Source organism: Polypterus senegalus, chromosome 6 (assembly GCF_016835505.1).
Source record: "Polypterus senegalus isolate Bchr_013 chromosome 6, ASM1683550v1, whole genome shotgun sequence".
Classification (NCBI taxonomy): domain Eukaryota; kingdom Metazoa; phylum Chordata; class Cladistia; order Polypteriformes; family Polypteridae; genus Polypterus; species Polypterus senegalus.
Window position 1 is genome coordinate 54652003 of NC_053159.1, and position 20332 is coordinate 54672334.

General features: G+C 41.0%; 1 protein-coding gene across 1 annotated transcript in view; it reads right to left on the minus strand.

The window, feature by feature from the left end:
- Positions 1-416: 416 nt before the first annotated feature.
- The window catches only part of LOC120531044 (transmembrane protein 52-like), a 121053-nt gene continuing 101137 nt past the window's right edge, over positions 417-20332 (minus strand). Inside the window, exon 5 of the mRNA XM_039756023.1 lies at positions 417-1021. Within this exon, the coding sequence (XP_039611957.1) occupies positions 582-1021 (440 nt within the window). The 3' untranslated portion in view covers positions 417-581. The remainder of the gene's footprint in view (positions 1022-20332) is intronic.

A 20332-nucleotide genomic window follows, 5' to 3' on the forward strand; every position in this document is an offset into this window, starting at 1 on the left:
CAATCAAGAGCTGGAAAAAAATAACTTTTTTTTCTTTTTAATATGAACTGTTATCGTTTTTTCATGTCTGCCATGTTTATAGGAGGGTGACAGTGAGTTAAATTCCAGTGGATGTTTTTCAAATGTTGACGAGCAATAAGCAAAAGGTATCACTGAAAACCACAGGAAACAAAAAAGGTAAAAAAACCAAAAACAGCACGAGGAAAGTTTGAAGAAAGAAAAAAAAATTACAGGGTTTCTGTTTGGGGATCGTTGTGCACAACTGAGCTGCAGCCACAGAACTAATTGCTCTGTGGATGATTCATTCAAGCATTTCAAGGTCTTTTGTGCACTTCAGTGTAATGAAAGTATCTGCTGAATGTACTTCGTAGTAACGAGATTTCTATAGACTTGTGTCTTATGGGGAAGCTGTCGGGACCATAAAAACACTTTGTTGTAATGAAAATTTTGTCGTAAAGATATCCATTGTAATGGAATTTTACCTGTATAAGAACAACTGAGCAAATTTTCACTTTTATGCATGCATGCATATATATATATATATATATATATATATATATATATATATATATATATATATATCACCTCAAACAATAAGTATTGCCTTCCAAGTCAAATGCAACATCTTCATGAAGTTGTACATTTTCTAGTATATACTGATCTGTGACTGAATCTCTAGATTCTTCGTCTGGCAATGACTGATGGTACTCAGGAGGTTCTTCCAGATTTTCACCATCGGTTTCATCATTTGACCTCTGAATTTCTCCCATCAAAGACCCTGAATTGTCAGCTCCCATTTGCCATCTCACAGCATGATCTTCTTCAGTTTGCTGATTTGTAGGCTTATAGATTCTCTGTTCATATTCAAATAAATCAAATGGCATTTTCAAGGCTTCATAATACGGTGGAGGATTCTCCAGGGCACAAAGATTGTAAGGTGGTGGTGCATAACTGCCTACATTCACTATACCAGTTGGAAAATTCGAGTTTCCACCTGGAGATTGCTGCATTCCATGGGAAGCTGTTGGAAAACAGAAGTAAAACCAATTACTGGACAGCAAAATATCAAAACCACAAAACGTTTTCATAGTCATTCAAGAATGAAAATTTAACATGTAATCTGTGAATCTATATTTATCTAAATTTTTTTATATCAATTTATATGTGTTTATTTACTTCAAAAAGGAAAAAAAAATGCACTAGCATTTCTGTTGCCCAGGAAGGAGCTGTAAATAGTGTCGCCATCCAATCGTATGACATTTTGTGACATCATTTTATAAATGTAGGATTATTGCCATTTTACCCTTTTATACAGTTTTACCTATTTAACGTTTTATTTGTAATCTAGATAGATAGATACTTTATTAATCCCAAGGGGAAATTCACATAATCCAGCAGCAGTATACTGATACAAAGAAACAATATTAAATTAAATATTAATAAAAATGAAAAAGAATTAAAATAAAATTAATGTTCGCATTTACTCCCCCGGGTGGAATTGAAGAGTCGCATAGTGTGGGGGAGGAACGATCTCTTTAGTCTGTCAGTGGAGCAGGACAGTGACAAAAGTCTGTCACTGAAGCTACTCCTCTGCCTGGAGATGATCCTGTTAAGTGGATGCAGTGGATTTTTCATGATTGACAGGAGTTTGCTTAGTGCCCGTCACTCTGCCACAGATGTTAAACTGTCCAACTTTAATCCTACAATGGAGCCTGCCTTCTTATCAAGTTTGTCCAGGCGTGAGGCGTCTTTCATCTTTATGCTGCCACCCCAGCACACCACCGCGTAGAAGAGGGCACTCGCCACAACCGTCTGGTAGAACATCTGCAGCATCTTACTGCAGATGTTGAAGGATGCCAACCTTCTCAGAAAGTATAGTCTGCTCTGAGCTTTCTTACATAGAGCATCAGTATTGGCAGTCCAGTCCAATTTGTCATCCAGCTGCACTCCCAGATATTTATAGGTCTGCACCCTCTGCACACAGTCACCTCTGATGATCACAGGGTCAATGAGGGGCCTGGGCCTCCTAAAATCCACCACCAGCTCCTTGGTCTTGCTGGTGTTAAGGTGTAAGTGGTTTGAGTCGCACCATTTAACAAAGTCCTTGATTAGTTTCTATACTCCTCCTCCTGCCCACTCCTGATGCAGCCCACAATAGCAGTGTCATCAGCGAACTTTGCGTGGCAGGACTCCAAGTCATATTGGAAGTCTGATGTATATAGATTGAACAGGACCGGAGAAAGTACAGTCCCCTGCGGCGCCCCTGTATTGCTGCACACAATGTCAGACCTGCAGTTCCCAAGACGCACATATTGAGGTCTGTCTGTAAGATAGTCCACAATCCATGCCACAAGGTGTGAATCTACTCCCATCTCAGTCAACTTATCCCTAAGGAGCAGAGGTTGGATGGTGTTGAAGGCGCTAGAGAAGTCCAAAACATAATTCTTACAGCACCACTGCCTCTGTCCAGGTGGGAGAGGGATCGATGAAGCATATAGATGATGGCATCCTCCGCTCCCACCTTCTCCTGGTATGCGAACTGCAGAGGGTCGAGGGCGTGACGGACCTGTGGCCTCAGGTGGTGAAGCAGCAGCCGCTCCATGGTCTTCATCAGATGTGACGTCAGAGCAACAGGCCGGAAGTCATTCAGTTCACTAGGACGTGATACCTTTGGGACAGGAGTGATACAAGATATTTTCCAAAGCCTCGGGACTCTCTCCTGTTCCAGGCTCAGGTTGAAGATGCGCTGTAGAGGACTCCCCAGTTCCAACGCACAGGCCTTCAGCAATCGTGGCGATACACCATCTGGATCCGCTGCTTTGCTGGCACAAAGTCTTTTCAGCTCTCTGCTCACCTGGGCTGCTGTAATTGTGGGTGGGGATGTCTCACCTATGCTGGTATCAGCAGAAGGATGGTTGGAGGATGCAGTACTCCGAGGTGAGAGTGGGTTACTGTGATCAAACCTATTAAAGAAGTTGTTCATTTGGTTTGCTCTCTCCACGTCTGCCTCAATGGCGGCACCCGCTTCGAGCTGCAGCCAGTGATAATCTTCATCCCATCCCATACTTCCTTCATACTATTGTTCTGCAACTTCTGCTCCAGCTTTCTCCTGTACTGCTCTTTCGCCGCCCTGAGCTGGACTCGGAGTTCCTTCTGCACGCACTTCAGCTCATGCTTATCACCACCTTTAAAAGCCCTTTTCTTCTGGTTCAAAAGGCCCTTGATGTCACTTGTAATCCATGGCTTGTTGTTAGCATAGCAGCATACTGTTCTTACTGGAACTACAATGTCCATACAGAAGTTGATGTAATCAGTTGTGCATTCAACAGCCTCTTCAATGTTCTCACTATGTGATCTCAGCAATATATCCCAGTCTGTAGTTCCAAAGCAGTCTCTCAGAGCCTGCTCTGCCTCAGGGGACCACTTCCTGAATGAGCGTGTGGTTGTAGGTAGCGCCCTGACTTTTGGTTTGTATTGAGGCTGAAGCAGAACCAGGTTATGATCTGCTTTCCCAAGCGCAGGCAGTGGGGTGGCGCTGTATGCGTCTTTAACGTTTGCATATAGTAGGTCAATAGTCCTGTTTCCCCGACTACTAATCTAGTAGTTGAATGGATTATGAACAGCTTTATATAGTCGCATTCATGAATGCACTGTATGTGGACTAAACATATACATTTGTTTTCATTAAGTTCAAAATTCCAAGTAAATTATGTCAATAAGAAAACTAGCAGTTTACTGCAGATAGTACATAAATGAATGTAAATTTGACATTTTAGAACTGAGTATATTTTGTTAAAAATGTGTAAACAAATATAACAATATCTAAATATAATCATAGTAAATAGGTTCATTGCTTGATGGGAGTTTCATTTTATAAACAGAATTACAAAGTACAAATCACTGAAATTCAAAATTTTTTTTCCCTTGACTTCATCATTGCAAATTTAGAAATGCTTTTAAATCTATTGTTTGGAGTCATTCACTCTCCACCGATATGGATTCCAAATTTTCTATGAAACATAAGGACATAAAGGTTGGCATGGTGGCACAATGATTCATGTCCTGGGTACTCCCTGTGTGGAGTGTGCATGTTCTCCATGTCTGGGGGGTGTTGTTCTGGCTTCCTTCCACAGTCCAAAGCCATGCAGTTAGGTAGACTGGCAATGGTTAATTGGCCCAAGTGTGTGCAAGTGTGTCCCTACCTTGCACCCTAAGCATGCTAGATGAGCTCCAGCTACCCATGACCATGGTCAGGATTACGCAGGCATAGAAATTGGTATGGTATAAGGACATACATAACATAAATAAACCATATACACATTACATGAGGACCTGCTTTATGAGGTTGCATCCAGGTGTGTGCTGTGATGGTGCCATCTCTTTTCTTACTTTGCAGTTTCTTTTCCATATACAAGATAGAGTAGAGAATTATGAGACAAATGAAGTGCATTCATGCTTGTACTTATGTCATCTGCTTGTTCAGGAAATTGTCCAAAACCATACTATGTATTATGTACAATAGACTTTTCATGAATAAAGATAAAATATTGTGCATTTCGAAGTAGTCTTCTTTGTTAGTTTCTTCCCAAGTAGTGTTAAAATAAACAGGTGTAAAAAGAAGGCAGCAAGTTAAGAAAAGGCATAGAAGCAATAAATATTTTCACAGGCAACATTAAATTGATTATTTGTACTAATTGCTACTTTCTGGTCTGACTGTATAATTTGTGCATTGTGCACTTTGCATAACAAATGAAACAACAATTCCATATTATATTTTGCATGACAAACTTCATTTTTAAATGAAAAAATTCAGACATGTTGCTGCACCAGTGAGAAGGGCTTGTGGGGCTGCTGAGAGTCCTTGTTGCTCACATATATTTCTTGTGCCTCTAACCTGCATCAAACAAACTCAACTTTTAGAAATACTAAATAACATTGCCTTCCATCAAAGAAAGTTAATTTAACACTGGCAATTTACTGTGTGCAATTTGTGGCATTCCAAATACAGTATGATTAATCTTACTGATGACTGATGAGGGGTTGTAAGCTTTGACTGGTCCACAGCTTTGTCTTGAAATGCACAAGCAGGAGAGCTGCAGGGAGATACTGTGCCATTACTTCCCTTTAACGTCCCTGGTTCTCCATGGACATTCTATCCAAAAATGGCCTGCCTGGCGGCATTCGTAGCACAACCGCCTCCCTCCTGACGTTCGCAGGAGGTTTGGAAGCAGGCTGGGAATGCCTGCTCTGCCCCTCGGCCAGCTGAGGGTGGACCGTCTCCCCACCCCTGTAGAGAGCGTCCTTCCACCGCTTGTGAGTTCCTCGCTCCACGTGCTACAATATTAGGTGATCCCTACTTTTCTCCTGGGATCTCCTGTTTTATCTGTTGTGTATTGCCAGTCTGGGTCTCTCTATGAGAAAAAGAGAGGCTTTTTGCTGTCTTAAGGCTCAGGACAACCTGGAAGCCAGAACTACCTAGCTGCTCCAACTAATCTTATCCTTCCACCGAGCACTCAATCATCATCTCTCTCTCACATGTAGAATGCGAGGTTACTTGACAGCTGATATTAACAAATCTGGCCGCCACTTCACTCTGCGGTTCCTTTATTCTGTGCAGCACCGTTTAGACTCATCTGTACCACTAAATTCATTAATTAAGGAAGCTCCTGACCAAGTCACTGCAGCTACTGCTCCACCCGTCGTATCAGCACCTTGGTCATTACTCTCAACTCCTTGATTATCTTCTATATTGAAGACAACACCTGTATAAAGTTCTGTATGGGCTGGATCAGCCTTTCCAGCTCCCACATGTCAATAGCATTATTTTCATTGGTCAGAGACTGATTCAGGTAATCAGCCCCACCTCCGAGCCATGAGTCAGTGAGCATGCCACTTCCCTGCGCATGCGCAATCGAGTCTTACATGGGCTCTTGGGTGTGGTCAATGGCCGACTGCGATCCATCCGTTTCAATCTATCAGCAGACCATACAGTCACATCCCGAACCTCCTTACCTTTAATCGAAGTGGAAGGTGCATCACAAGCCTCCCCCTTCTGGGAGTCTCAGTCTGTTGGGGCATGGGTGAAGTAACAGACGGATCGACGTTGACTTTCTCTATCCCATAATTCTTCAGGGCAGGTCACATGTTCCTTGCCAGTAAGCTACAGGCTGAAGTCTTCAGCATTCAGAAGTCTTTCAGTCACATCATTCAATACAGCTCCTGTCCTCACCTCTGGTTGGCCTTCTTCTATGAGGTATGAGCATGGGACAATGTAAATTATATCGAGACACCTTTCGATCCTACTCCCCGGCATGTAACTCATTCTGGACGCTGTCATCCAGAGTTATTTCCTCCCGATGATTGTAGCCACTCCCCGTCTCTTCTCTGACAGTGAAGATCTTGAGCACTGGAATTTTCCTGGCAATATTGGTCTGTTTTGCCTTATTCTTTCTCATCATAGTCCAATACAGAGTTTTTCACAAGCTTCATCATGACGCAGTGCTGTCTGTTGGGTTTGCATACACAGATAAAATGAGGTTTTCTGACCAAAACTGACAGCCAGAATCCTGCCGACTACACTAGATGTCTACGCTAGGTGGCACTGTTGCCCCTTTAAACCCAACAAACACTCAGGATACCAGGTAAAAGCACCAAGAAGATCTTTAATAATTTTCTTCTTTAAACAGTGCTCCCTAAGCACCACATCCACCAACAGACAGACAAGTGAATCACAAGCACAATAAGCAATATAATTCTCTCACTTTCTCCTTCACACCTTCCAGCAAGCCCTGTCCAATTCCACCCGACTCTGGCTCGCTGACTGGTTTTTCAGCAGTCCTTTATATAGTGCTTGACGCAGAAGTGCTTCTGTTCTTCTTCTCACGTGACTTGCCACACTTCTGGGTTAGATGGGAAGTTCAAGCTCCTTAATCAGTCCGGCAGTACTTTGGGGCTTTCATCCTCGTGACTTCCAGGTTATAAGGGAAGCATGACTCCCCAGGTTCTCTTGCAGCGTGCCCTGGCGGCACCCACGCTACCCAGCATGGCTTTGGTATTAAATTACATGTCCCATGGTGCCCTGTGGGAATCCAGGGCACCACTACACTGCAGTGAAGCTGCCATCTAACATCTTGGGGGAAGTATTGTCCCTAAGTGGTTGCCATCCCCCATCCTTCCATTCTGTGGGTGTCCCGGCTGGGTTGAGCTGCCAGCTGTATGTTACATCAGAAAGATGCAGAAAGTAGACAAGAGTATAAGTAGGTAAGGTGTAAGGTGAAGGGAGAGGTAGTGAAAGCTAAAGAAAAGGCGTATGAATGAGCTGTATGAGTGGTTGGACACTAAGGAGGGAGAAACCTGTACCAATTGGCTAGACAGAGGGACTGAGCTGGAAAAGATGTGCAGCAGGTTATGATGATAAAGGATAAAGATTGAAACGTACTCACAAGGTGAGGAGAGTGTGTTGAGCAGATGGAGAGAGTACTTTTACTGCTGAAGCCTAAGAAAACCCTCTTTCAAATCATGCTGATCTCCCGTTGGCTCTTCGGTACTACTGCTGAAAGCTGGGGACTGAATTCCTCTCAGGAGTACTGTCTCTTTGTTATTGTTACAGATGACAAGAAATGCCTCTGAACTAATATAAACTGTGAACAAGCATGCAGCTAGCTTATGTTTCTTAGTATCAGATTATGCAATTACTCTTCATGACCACTGAGATGATGCTGCATACAGGCAAGCACTAATGCTTGTGTGGAATGCCTACATGGTCATTTCTGCCACTCAGCAATCTCACCCAATGCTGTAGATGGTGTACTTCATGGTGGTAGTTTGTAATGTGTAAAATTATGTTGGTTTAGTAGCACTGACATCTGCTAACATTCTTGAGTTGCTTAAGTGTGTATATAATTAAAAACGTATCTCAGCAATTTAATACTAGAATTACTAGAGCCTACGAAAAAACTTATAGATCCGGCCCACCTTAAATCCGTTTGCACCTCTTCTCCAGCGTCGTTTGTCCTCTAAATGTGCCGATAAAGACAACCTGCAAGCAGCCGGCTATTCCATCCTCCCACCGACTTAGAATGTGCACAAAATTCTCCCAGCTCATGCGTTGATTGATTATCTGGAAGTGAAGTGGAGTTTTAGAGTGGAAATAATAGATCGTTATTTGGAACACACGCATTTCATGTGTGTTCCGTTTCTACAGTAATCTGTGTAAACACATTTTTAAAACAGAAACATTTTTCATATTTTACTAGTAAATGACAAAATGTAGGCATAAACTATATAATGTATGAAGCCTGAAGTCCAAATATCAAGTAAACACTTTCAGAAAAGGTTCAAGGAAAAGACAAAAGCTTCCGTGGCGTAGCATAAATTCACACCCGATCTGACGCTGTTCGTTTTCAAATAATATTGCATTAGTGTGATGTTTTCACATATATTGTCTCTTTCTTTCATGTGTGTAATAGAAACCACAGCACAGAGAGAAGTGTGTACATTGCAACAGGTATGCAAGTTGTAAATGTTGGAAGGACGATCCTTGCGTGTGTGTGAACTGTTAACATTTGAATCTAATGATTGCATATAGTGCTGAACTTTCTGCTCTGTATTATTCTTTCCTTTGCATGTCCTGGAATACAAAAGAAACAGCATACAGCAACATGTGGGGACTGGCAAGATCGGGGAAAAAAACTATGCGGTCACTGATTACAAACCGCAAGATGTTATGCAAATGAATATGAATAATATGAATAATATTGCATCCATGCCACAAAGTTTTCCGAAATGTACTATTCAGGTCATAAAATGAATAATTCCAAATATAATATATACCTTTGTCTCTGTTTTTTTGTTTTTTTTGACATCATAGACCATAAGGTGCATACTAATTCAATGTGAGCAGGAACACTCAATAAAACTGAATAAAAAAAATCAAGTGACTGTGAGATACGAAGAAAGATTTGCCAGCATTTGTGTGTCAGCTTTAATCCCTCCAGATGAGAGAATGTCCAGTTCCATTGTCTCAAAACACCACTCACATCTCCAGTTATTCCAGTTTCAAATAAAAACTAACAGCGTCAGGATCCCTGGGTGGGGTGGGCGGTAGTATGTATAATGATCGTGATTTAGAGAGAATAAAAGTGAAAAAAAAGGTAACTTTTACAAGTCCTATAAATGTACACTGTGTGTTACAGACACAAACCAAGTCTATGTGTGTACTGCATAATATTAACAATAAGAGCATCTCTCTACAGAAAACGGCAAATACAGGAGTGAGTCAGGATCGAATCGGGGATTCTTGATTACAAGTCAGCAAATCTTACCGGTACGCCACAGAAGCTTTTGTCTTTTCTTTGAACCTCTTGTGAAAGTGTTTACTTGATCTTTGGACTTCAGGCTTCATACATTATATAGTTTATGCCTACATTTTGTCATTTACTACTAAAATATGAAAAATGCTTCTGTTTTAAAAATTTGTTTACACAGATTACTATAGAAACGGAACACACATGAAATGCGTGTGTTCCAAATAACGATCTATTATTTCCACTCTAAAACCCTACTTCATTCCCAGATAATTATGAGCTGGAAGAAGTTTGTGCACGTTCTAAGTCTGTGGGGGGATGGAATAGCCGGCTGCTTGCAGCTTGTCTTTATCAGCACATTTAGAGGACAAAAGTCACTGGCGGAGAGGTGCGAACGGATTTAAGATGGGCCAGATCTACAAGTTTTTTCGTAGGCTCTGGTAATTCTAGTGTTAAAAGTCAGTTTGCCTGATGACTGTTGGCTGCCAGAGCACTTGATTCAGAGTTGGGTATGATCAGGTGAGCAGTGTTTTGGGTAATTCATTAAAAGTAACATATAGTACATAGTCCGATTAATTTAAAAAGTAATGAGTAACATTGCCTTTTACTATTATTGATAATAGTGTTATCTAGTGACACAGAGGCTACTGCTCACATCTTGAATCTTCACCTATTTTCCCAAAAATTTACATCAAGGTGAGACTTGAAGGTCCTTAAAGTCCTTCACCTGTCCACCTCACTATTTGGTCAATTAATTCTTTGTATCTGTGGGTTTCTGTGTGAATGAAAATGTTCTAATCTTTGTGCAATATCAAAAGTTTCGATCAGTTTCCCTGTAGCCAGGATTTCACTCTTAACTGTCATTTTAACATAAATATAACTGAAACAGTAAGAAACTGAAAAAACTGAAAATGTCCTACAATGCAACACTGACCAATCCAAACACAATTTTACAGTAGTTTGCTGCATTATGTCAGAAGATGCCTTAGCCTGCTGTGATTACACAATGCATTTTCAATATGGTATATTCTGTTCACTATGGAGCCTCATAACTGTCAAGTAAAAAAAAAAAGTTTTGAACACGTTAGTAATTTGTTCGTAATTCATTCATCCATTATCCAACCCTATCTAACTACAGGGTCATGGGGGTCTGCTGGAGCCAATCCCAGCCAACACAGAGCACAAGGCAGGAAACAAACCCCGGGCAGGGCACGCACACACACACCAAGCACACACTAGGGACAATTTAGGATCACCAATTCACCTAACCTGCATGTCTTTGGAGTGTGGGAGGAAACCGGAGCACTTGGTGGAAACCCATACAGACCCCTCCAAACAGGGAGGACCCGGGAAGCGAACCCAGGTCTCCTTACTGTGAGGCAGCAGCGCTACCCACTGTGTCACCCCTCATAATTCATTCAAACTGATTATTTTAATTTTTAATCTTATTTCAGTAGTGTGAAGCCCTGTTCCGTATTAATTCGTTCAAACAGAGTATTATTTCATCTTGCAGTCAAGTTCTTATTACAGAGCCATGTATGGATTTCCTGGCATACAGTTCACTGAACTTTAAGTGAACTGTAAGGTGTGTGTTAAAAATCAGTGAACTGGAAGAGGAACTAGTTGGAAGACCACTGCTTTTGAAACGGTTCTTTTCCTGAAACAAGTTTCAAACGCAGGAGAAGTTATCAGAATGGATTTATGTAATTTTCTCAGAGAACGTGATACTGTGGAGTCAGTGGTGGAAACATTAATAGACAAAGAGTTTAAAATCTAGTCTATAATGGCACTGAACTGTGTAGAATTGACTGAAAGTATTGTTTGGCTGTACTCTACCAGTTCCAGTTCACTAAAATGCATACCAGGAAAAATAAATAGCTACTGAAATAAGAAACAAAATAAAAATAATCCATTCGAATGAGTTAAGTAATTCAGTCATAATTCATTCATTAATTAATAATTAATTGAAACAAGTTACTAATTCATTCACCTATGGGGCTGCGTATATTCACACTATTGACTCAAACGTTGCCACCGAGCGATCATTTTAAGTTTTTCTCTTGTTAATTCATTCAATCCACTTTTCTTAGAAGGCAGTTTAGTAAAGTTTCAGACACAGTGTGCCATCAGTTCTTTCTCAGTTTTTCATTCATCTGACGCAGTTAACTGAATTATGCATAAATGTATTTCTGTATTGACTGATTGTTTGATATGATCGTTGTACTGAAAGAACCCCTTGTATTATGTTTTGTAGTTTTACAACCAAGAATGAAAGATTTGACAGTAAAAGCCAAGACTCTGACCAAGAAACGGGTTTATTGCAGTTATTGTTTGCTATCTGTTTTTAATTTTGCATGAACACGCAATTGTGAAGGCAAAATGCAGTACTTTATTATTAAAAATTTACATTTAATTCCTTTGAAATGTTGGCAGACTTTCAACACAGAACTGACATCCCAAGGACAACAATGTCCTAAAATAAAGAAGCACTAAAAGCTGCAAAATGAAATGAATATAACTGAGCCCTAATTTATGTTATCACCCTAACCTGTAATAAGGTAGTAATGAATGTTTCAATATTCTTTTTCCATTTACCTAAGAATATATTTATTTCAATTTCAAATGTGGGCGGCACGGTGGCGCAGTGGGAAGCGCTGCTGCCCTGCAGTTAGGGGACCCGGGCCTGTGTGGAGTTTGCATGTTCTCCCTGTGTCTGCGTGGGTTTCCTTCGGGTGCTCCTGTTTCCTCCCACAGTCCAAAGACTTGCAAGTTAGGTGCATTGGCGATTCTAAATTGTCCCTAGTGTTTGCTTGGTGTGTGTGTGTGTGTGTGTGTGTGTGTGTGTGTGTGTTCCCTGCGGTGGGCTGGCGCCCTGCCTGGGGTTTGTTTCCTGTCTTGCTCTCTGTGTTGGCTGGGATTGGCTCCAGCAGACCCCCGTGACCCTGTAGTTAGGATATAGCAGGTTGGATAATGGATGGATGGAATTACAAATGTGGGTTTCATAGCTCTACTTTATGTTGAAGTATAAATACTAAGTGAATAAAACCTAAGAAATTTGTCACATTTGGCTGTGTTTCGGGTCACCTTCATGAAGGTTAACATATGGATTCAAGATTTAATAATAAATTTTGGCCAGTGAAATGTACAGCTCTTCACACAAAAAGAAGAAAAAGTAATGCAAAAGTAACGCATTACATTTTATAGTAACTATATAATGTATTTAAGCAATCTTTGTCAAAATGCTCCAATGTCATTTCTGCAAAAAAAAAAAAGAGTTAGAATTCATCCGAATATAAGCATGACATCTACGGTAATTTTCTTGTGTTTTATTTATAAACTAGCAAAATACCCGCGCTTCGCAATGGAGAGGTAGTGTGTTAAAGAAGTTATGAAAAAGAAAAGGAAACATTTTAAAAATAACGTAACATGATTGTCAATGTAATTGTTTTGTGACTGTTATGAGTGTTGCTGTCATCAAGGATTTGATTATCATTATTTCTTTCAATCAGGTTCAAATTTCGAGGACGTGTTGTGTTCAAGTTACATTCCGTGTTTGTCAACCATTGTAAAGATAACAGGTTTCATTCATCGAAGTGTTCACTACGCAAATCGGTACTTGTGAATCTAAGATGTTTAACAGGCATTCCCGTTACTAAGTTGTGGATTTGCCTGCAAATATTTAGCGGCAGCGTCTCTATAAACTTGTGGATCTGCCTGCGAGTATTTAGCAACAGCGTGTCTATTAACTTGTGGATTTTTCTGCGTCACAAAGTTGTTTCCGTCTAGCTGCATCAGAAAATGTACCACAACGTCTGACACGCCTCCTTTTTACTGTTTTCTCACAGCTTGGATTGCTGCTGTCATAATCGGTTTGAGTTTCGGTAAGTGACAGTTCTTTGATCGATGGTGATCATCTCATCATGTTAATAGGGGTACGGATGGAACGATAAAGAAAATAGGTACCTGAACAGTAAATTAAGTCTAAAATACCTACACAATAACTATAATCGTAATAACCGAACAATAAAACAGCGGAGAAGCCGTGGATTAAATGAAAAGGCTGCAGTTATCAGCAGGGAGACATGAATACCATGGCGAAGCAAGGAAGGGAATGAATAGACCGGAGCGACGGACAGCCTTATATGGGCAGGCAGCCAATTACGTGGGAGGCGTGGTGATGGGGGATGCAACTCCGGCTCACACGGTGACTGAGCTGCAGGCTATGGACGTATACTGTATATGTACGTAAGTAGGATTCAGTTATGACCATTACACATAGAATTTCAAAATGAAACCTGCTTAACTTTTGTAAGTAAGCTGTAAGGAATGAGCCTGCCAAATTTCAGCCTTCTACCTACACGAGAAGTTGGAGAATTAGTGATGAGTGAGTCAGTCAGTCAGTGAGGGCTTTGCCTTTTATTAGTATAGATAAATACAGTGCATCCGGAAAGTATTCAACATCCATCCACCCATTTTCCAACCCGCTCAATCCAAATACAGGGTCACGGGGGTCTGCCGGAGCCAATCCTAGCCAACACAGGGCACAAGGCAGGAACCAATCCTGGGCAGGGTGCCAACCCACCGCAGAAGTATTCAACAGCGCATCACTTTTTCCACATTTTGTTATGTTACAGCCTTATTCCGAAAAGGAATAAAATTCATTTTTGTCCTCAGAATTCTACACACAATACCCCATAATGACGTGAAAAAATTTTACTTGAGATTTTTGCAAATTTATTAAAAATAAAAACATTGAGAAAGCACATGTACATAAGTATTCACAGCCTTTGCCATGAAGCTCCAAATTGAGCTCAGGTGCATCCTGTTTCCCCTGATCATCCTTGAGATGTTTTTGCACCTTAATTGGAGTCCACCTGTGGTAAATTCAGTTGATTGGACATGATTTGGAAAGGCACACACATGTCTATATAAGGTCCCACAGATGACAGTTCATGTCAGAGCACAAACCAAGCATGAAGTCAAAGGAATTGTCTGTAGACCTCCGAGACAGGATTGTCTTGAGGCACAAATCTGGGGAAGGTTACAGAAAAATTTCTGCTGCTTTGAAGGTCCCAATGAGCACAGTGGCCTCCATCATCCATAAGTGGAGGAAGATCGAAACCATCAGGACTCTTCCTAGAGCTGGCTGGCCATCTAAACTGAGTGATTGGGGAAGAAGGGCCTTAGTCAGGGAGGTGACCAAGAACCCAATGGTCACTGTCAGAGCTCCAGAGGTCCTCTGTGGAGAGAGGAGAACCTTCCAGAAGGACAACCATCTCTGCAGCAATCCACCAATCAGGCTTGCATGGCAGAGTGGCCAGACAGAAGCCACTCCTTAGTAAAAGGCACATGGCAGCCCGCCTGGAGTTTGCCAAAAGGCACCTGAAGGACTCTCAGACCATGAGAAACAAAATTCTCTGGTCTGATGAGACAAAGATTGAACTCTTTGGTGTGAATGCCAGGCGTCACATTTGGAGAAAACTAGGCACCGCTCATCACCAGGCCAATACCATATCTACAGTGAAGCATGGTGGTGGCAGCATCATCCTGTGGGGATGTTTTTCAGCGGCAGGAACTGGGATAAAGGGAAAGATGACTGCAGCAATGTACAGAGACATCCTGTATGAAAACCTGCTCCAGAGTGCTCATGACATCAAACTGTGGCGATGGTTCCTCTTTTAGCAGGACAACGACCCTAAGCACACAGCCAAGATATCGAAGGAGTGGCTTCAGGACAACTCTGTGAATGTCCTTGAGTGGCCCAGCCAGATCCCAGACTTGAATCAGATTGAAAATCTCTGGAGAGATCTTAAAATGGCTGTGCACCGACGCTTCTCATCCAACCTGATGGAACTTGAGAGGTGCTGCAAAGAGGAACTGGCGAAAATGGCCAAGGATAGGTGTGCCAAGCTTGTGGCATCATATTCAAAAAGACTTGAGGCTGGAATTGCTGCCAAAGGTGCATCGACAAAGTATTGAGCAAAGGCTGTAAATACTTATGTACATGTGATTTCTCCGTTTTTCTTATTTTTAATAAATTTGCAAAAACCTCAAGTAAACTTTTTTCACGTTGCCATTATGGAGTGTTGTGTGTAGAATTCTGAGGAAAAAAATTAATTTAATCCATTTTGGAATAAGGCTGTAACATAACAAAATGTGGAAAAAGTGATGCGCCGTGAATACTTTCCAGATGCACTGTATGTTTAGTGAAATTGATACTTTATTTATAGGTTTCTGTTACCAAGCATACAGCACACTCTCTCCTATTTGACAGCGTAACTGAGCCCTGAAAGGGATCTGGTATGTGTGCTTCTTGCCTTACACCCAGTGCTGCTGAAATAATAGGGAGAGAGGGGTCAGGAAGGACGTAAAAAAATGACATGTGCTCAGTGAACTAAAAGCAAAATAAAGGTTGAAAAGAAAACGAGAAACCATTGATTCAGTGTCTTTACTTTTTGTTTACAAATCATCTAATAATAATGTAGGCATTTCAATAAGATAAATATTGCATTAGGTTACTCGTTACTTTATAAAGTAATCGGACTGCATAACATTACTTTTAACATGCTACCCTACTGCTCTCGAGATTGTGTTGCTGAGTTTAACACTGTACGTTCAGCAAATCAACATAAATTTAGTGATTTCTGAAATATTGAACAGGTTCAAAGCAAACACATGCTCAGGCTGACAGAGAGCATATGCAGACTACAAAATTCTTAACAGTAACCTGGTTAATTGGTCTATTCACAGAGAAACTTACTTCTTTTAACCAGGTTTCCCAGAGGCCAATAAGCTGGTTTCTCTAACAGTATTAAGGGTTTGCATGACATTTTAGAAACCAGACTTCTGTGAATAACCAGGTTATTGTGACATATCTAAACATGCTTACTTAACTGTCATTTGTAGAGACATAAAATAAGTGTGAATAATAGATGACTTAGATAGAGAACATCTGTAAAATAAACAATATTTGTTCAGGCAGCTAGAAACACTCATACAGAACAAAATAGTTTCCTAATGTGTCAAGTAGAATGAAAGTGACAAGAAAACAAACCCTCCTTCCTCTCTTGCGAAGTCGTACATTACTGATTATTTAATCTAACTGTAACTTGTATGTTACAAGACAATTTCATATGTGAAAAATTAACTGGTATTACATGTGTATTTTTACAAGCGGCCTTAGATAAAAACCTTTGCTGAGTAAATAAAAATGATAATAATAATAAATGAAGACTCACAGACACAGCAAGCTAGGTTTGATTTCTGCACACTGACTTTGTCTGAGTGGAGTTTGCACATTTTCCTTGAATCTGTGTGGGGTTTCCTAATCTCCTCACATTTTCATTACATAAGAGATTAATTGACATTCCAAATTGTCTCTGTGTGGATATTTTTACGAGTGCAGGGCCATGGGAGTGGAACCCTATCCAGGACTGTTTCCGGTCTTGCACCCAGTGCTGCTGGGCTATGTACCTGTCCTCCTATGAGCCCACATTGGATTAAGCAGGTTCAAGCATGTATATGTATGTAATAATATTAGAAGGGACTCTAATATTGTTATTGATGTAACAATATTATGCATCTATGAAGTGTGGCAAAAGTCTGTTATACCAATGTGCAAAGTATGTAATGGATATTAAAAGATAAATTATTTTTAAAACAAAAGTGCTTGTGATGAAATTACATTTAAAACCTGTGATAATCATACAAGAGCAGGATTGCTGAAGCATTGACAGATATATAGTTAAAAAAAGAGAAAAAAACAGATAAAAGGTGCAAGCAGGCACATCAATGAACCATTAATGATAGTCTTCCTTGGAAAGTGTACCACTTTTGAACCCCTGCCTACCAAAAGATCTCTCTATGTCACTGCGTGCTAGTTCTGGCTGAAATGCTGCATTAAAACAGTTGCCTTAGTTGTTTAATCATGTTTGTAAGGGAGAACTGGCCTCAGTTCGTTCGGTAGGCTGATGCAGGAAATGTAGTGAGATAAAGCTTTAAAGACAGGAGATGCAATCAGATGTCTCTCCTCAGCTATGTAATGTTTACTGCTGTAAACTCTCCCGTCCATGTGGCATAAAGGTAATAAATCATTCCTATCAAAGACTGATCTCAGAAAGATCTTTAATCCCAGTAACCGTGGTCTGTAAACAAAGTAAATATATGTGCTAAGTTACTGCATGGTAAAACAATCAGAAAATATAAACAACTCATTGCGTTTACGTTTAACAAACATTTTGAACGTCTTTAAATCATATTACTTAGAATAAACTTGATTTTCCACAGTGATGCACAGCATTAATGCCATACATAAAGGCAGTTTGTCAGTTCTGTAATCCAAATTTAAAGAGTTAGGTACCAGGCTTAGGACCAGAACTGACAATGTAGTTTTCTCCAAAGTTCTACCTGTGCCACATGCCAGTCCAGGGAACATTGAGGAAATTAGGTTTATTGCATGACTAAAATCTTGGTGTCGGAAAGAAGGCTATAGGTTTATGGGATATTGAGACTCTTTTTGGAACAAATGGGACATGTTTTACTGGGTGAGTTAAAGGGGGGCACCAATGTGTTGGGAAGGCATTCACGTTTCAGACGTGGCTTAACAGATACACTACACTACAGTCCATGGTTTACTGTCTAGTCTTGTTTTTGTCTGATAAAAACAAGCATAATCAAAACCAGATACTGAATATAAATTTCATAATTTTTAAAATATTTTCTATGTTATTTGCACTGAACAAATGTGCACTAACTGTTGGCACTATTCATATTTTCCTTTTCTTGTCTACAATAAGACAATTTGTGATGAAATTAGGTGAATTTTAAGGTTTGAGGGTTTTTACTCTATATATCTACAGCACACAACATAATCATGCTCCAAAACAATGTGCTTACAATTTAAGTGCCTTAAATACGGTATTCAAAAATCTCCCATACAGGGCTTTATTAGTTTCTACCAGCCATATTGATCTCTGATTACATCTCAGGCACACAAAATTTATAGGCAGAATTGTAATGGCTGACTCCTTACCCAGACCGGACACTACTCTACCAAGACTATTCATTGGATCACCTGAGGTTTCTTGCTTTATTAACAAGCCGTACTACTTACAAGTTGTCTTACTTTTCCTGACACGATGAAATAACAAGAAAACAATAAACAGATATGTAAAATCAAACATGGATATATTGTAAATTGAAAAGACAAACATATATTCAATAATATAGATATGTGCGCGCAAAATACCACTATCCCAAAAACACCAGTGACTATATAAGAACAAGAATATACAGATATTTACATTGAACCCTCCCTTGCCCCTAAACAATAAATAAAACACGTTAACACAAATACAAACATGGATTAGGTGAACACAGCAATTGAAATGTGGTGAAAAATGAGTCCAATATAAAGTCCGGCGGTAATGATACTGACTGTAGTGTATTGTGCTCCTTCCCGAAAACAAAACAACCTCACCGTGAAGTGTCTTGGCAATGGCTGGTATGAATCCAAACTCTGGGGTTTCTCTGCTCTGGCTGTCGTGATGTTGAATTGGTGGTGGAAAAAGCAAGCGATGGAATGATGCAATAAACGGCAGTGATGAGTTTGAAAATGATCAGGTAAATTGTCTCCTTTCTCCTCTCAATTTGTCTCCTCTCTCTCTTCTCAACTCCCAAGGTCTCCCCCGGTCCATCAGCAATTGTTGACTGAAGTAATCCTAACGGTTTACCAGGTGGGTTTTTGATCTTCTGATAAGTTAAGCACTTCTTCACATGGTGGCAAATGTCTTTCTGGACAGATGGCCACCATGCGACCCCCAAGATCACTTAAAGGGCTGTCATGGTAATAGTCCAGGAAGTCGGGGATGAGCACCTTCGGGACCACTAGTTGGTGTTGTAGACCCCCAAGGGAGGATGGAACAGTCCTGTACAGATCCCCCTGGAGGTCCATGAAATGTACCCGGTCGGTGCGCTGCTGCTCCAGTCCCACCCTGATGTTTTGCCAGAATGGACTGGCGGCTTGTGCTTGAGGCAGATCTTACAGGCTTTTTGGGAGATGGAGAACCATCCCTGGTGGCTCTGACGCGCTGGACAGAGCATCAGTCACAATATTGCCACAGCCCTCTTGATAGGTAACCTTGAAAGTAAAGCACCTGGTTAGACGGGAGGAGGTCTTCGGGTGATTAAACACCCAGGTCATAGCGTGAGGGTCCGTGTACACTTCAAACTCAACCCCCTCCAGATAATGACACCATTTTTCCACAGCCCACAGCCACATTCCTTTTCAATGTTCTGCATGGTTGACTTTTTACATGAGCACGGCTCAGAGCCCCAGGTTGCTGGAATCGTTCTACCTGGAAGGTGGGATATGGATCTGGCTGGGCCAGAACGGGTGGCTTTTGAAGATGGATCTTGAGTTGCTCGACCGTGTCCTGGCACTCCTTCGTTCATTCGCATGGGACATCTTTTGTCCTCAGGTAATTCAAGGGAGCCACTATATCATCCATGCTGGGGATGAACTTGTGATACCACCCCACTAACCCAAGGAATTGTTGTAATGTCTTTAAATCCATGGGCGTAGGGTAGTCCCAGATGGCCAAGATCTTCACGGAATCGACAGCGACACTCTCTGATGAAAGAATGTGCCAGAGGAAGCAGATGTGGGTTTGGATGAAGGTACAATTTTTAGTGTTCAGCGTGAGGTGCGCTTGATGGAATCGTTGGAAGATGGTATCCAAGTCCTGGAGATGTTGTTTAATAGAAGAGGAGTAAACAATGACGTTGTCGATGTACACGAAGTAGATCTTCCCTATCAAACCCCTCAGTACTTGTTCCAAGAGCTGCTGGAAGGTGGCACCAGCATTTTTAGGCCCAAAAGCCATGACTTTGAATTGGAACAAGCTTTCGGGGGTGATGACTGCTGTCTTCTTTCTACTCCCCTCGTCCATCCGCACCTGTCAGTAGCCACTGCAGAGGTCCAGTGTGCTGAAAATCACAGCTCCATGCAGTGACTCCAGAATCTTGTG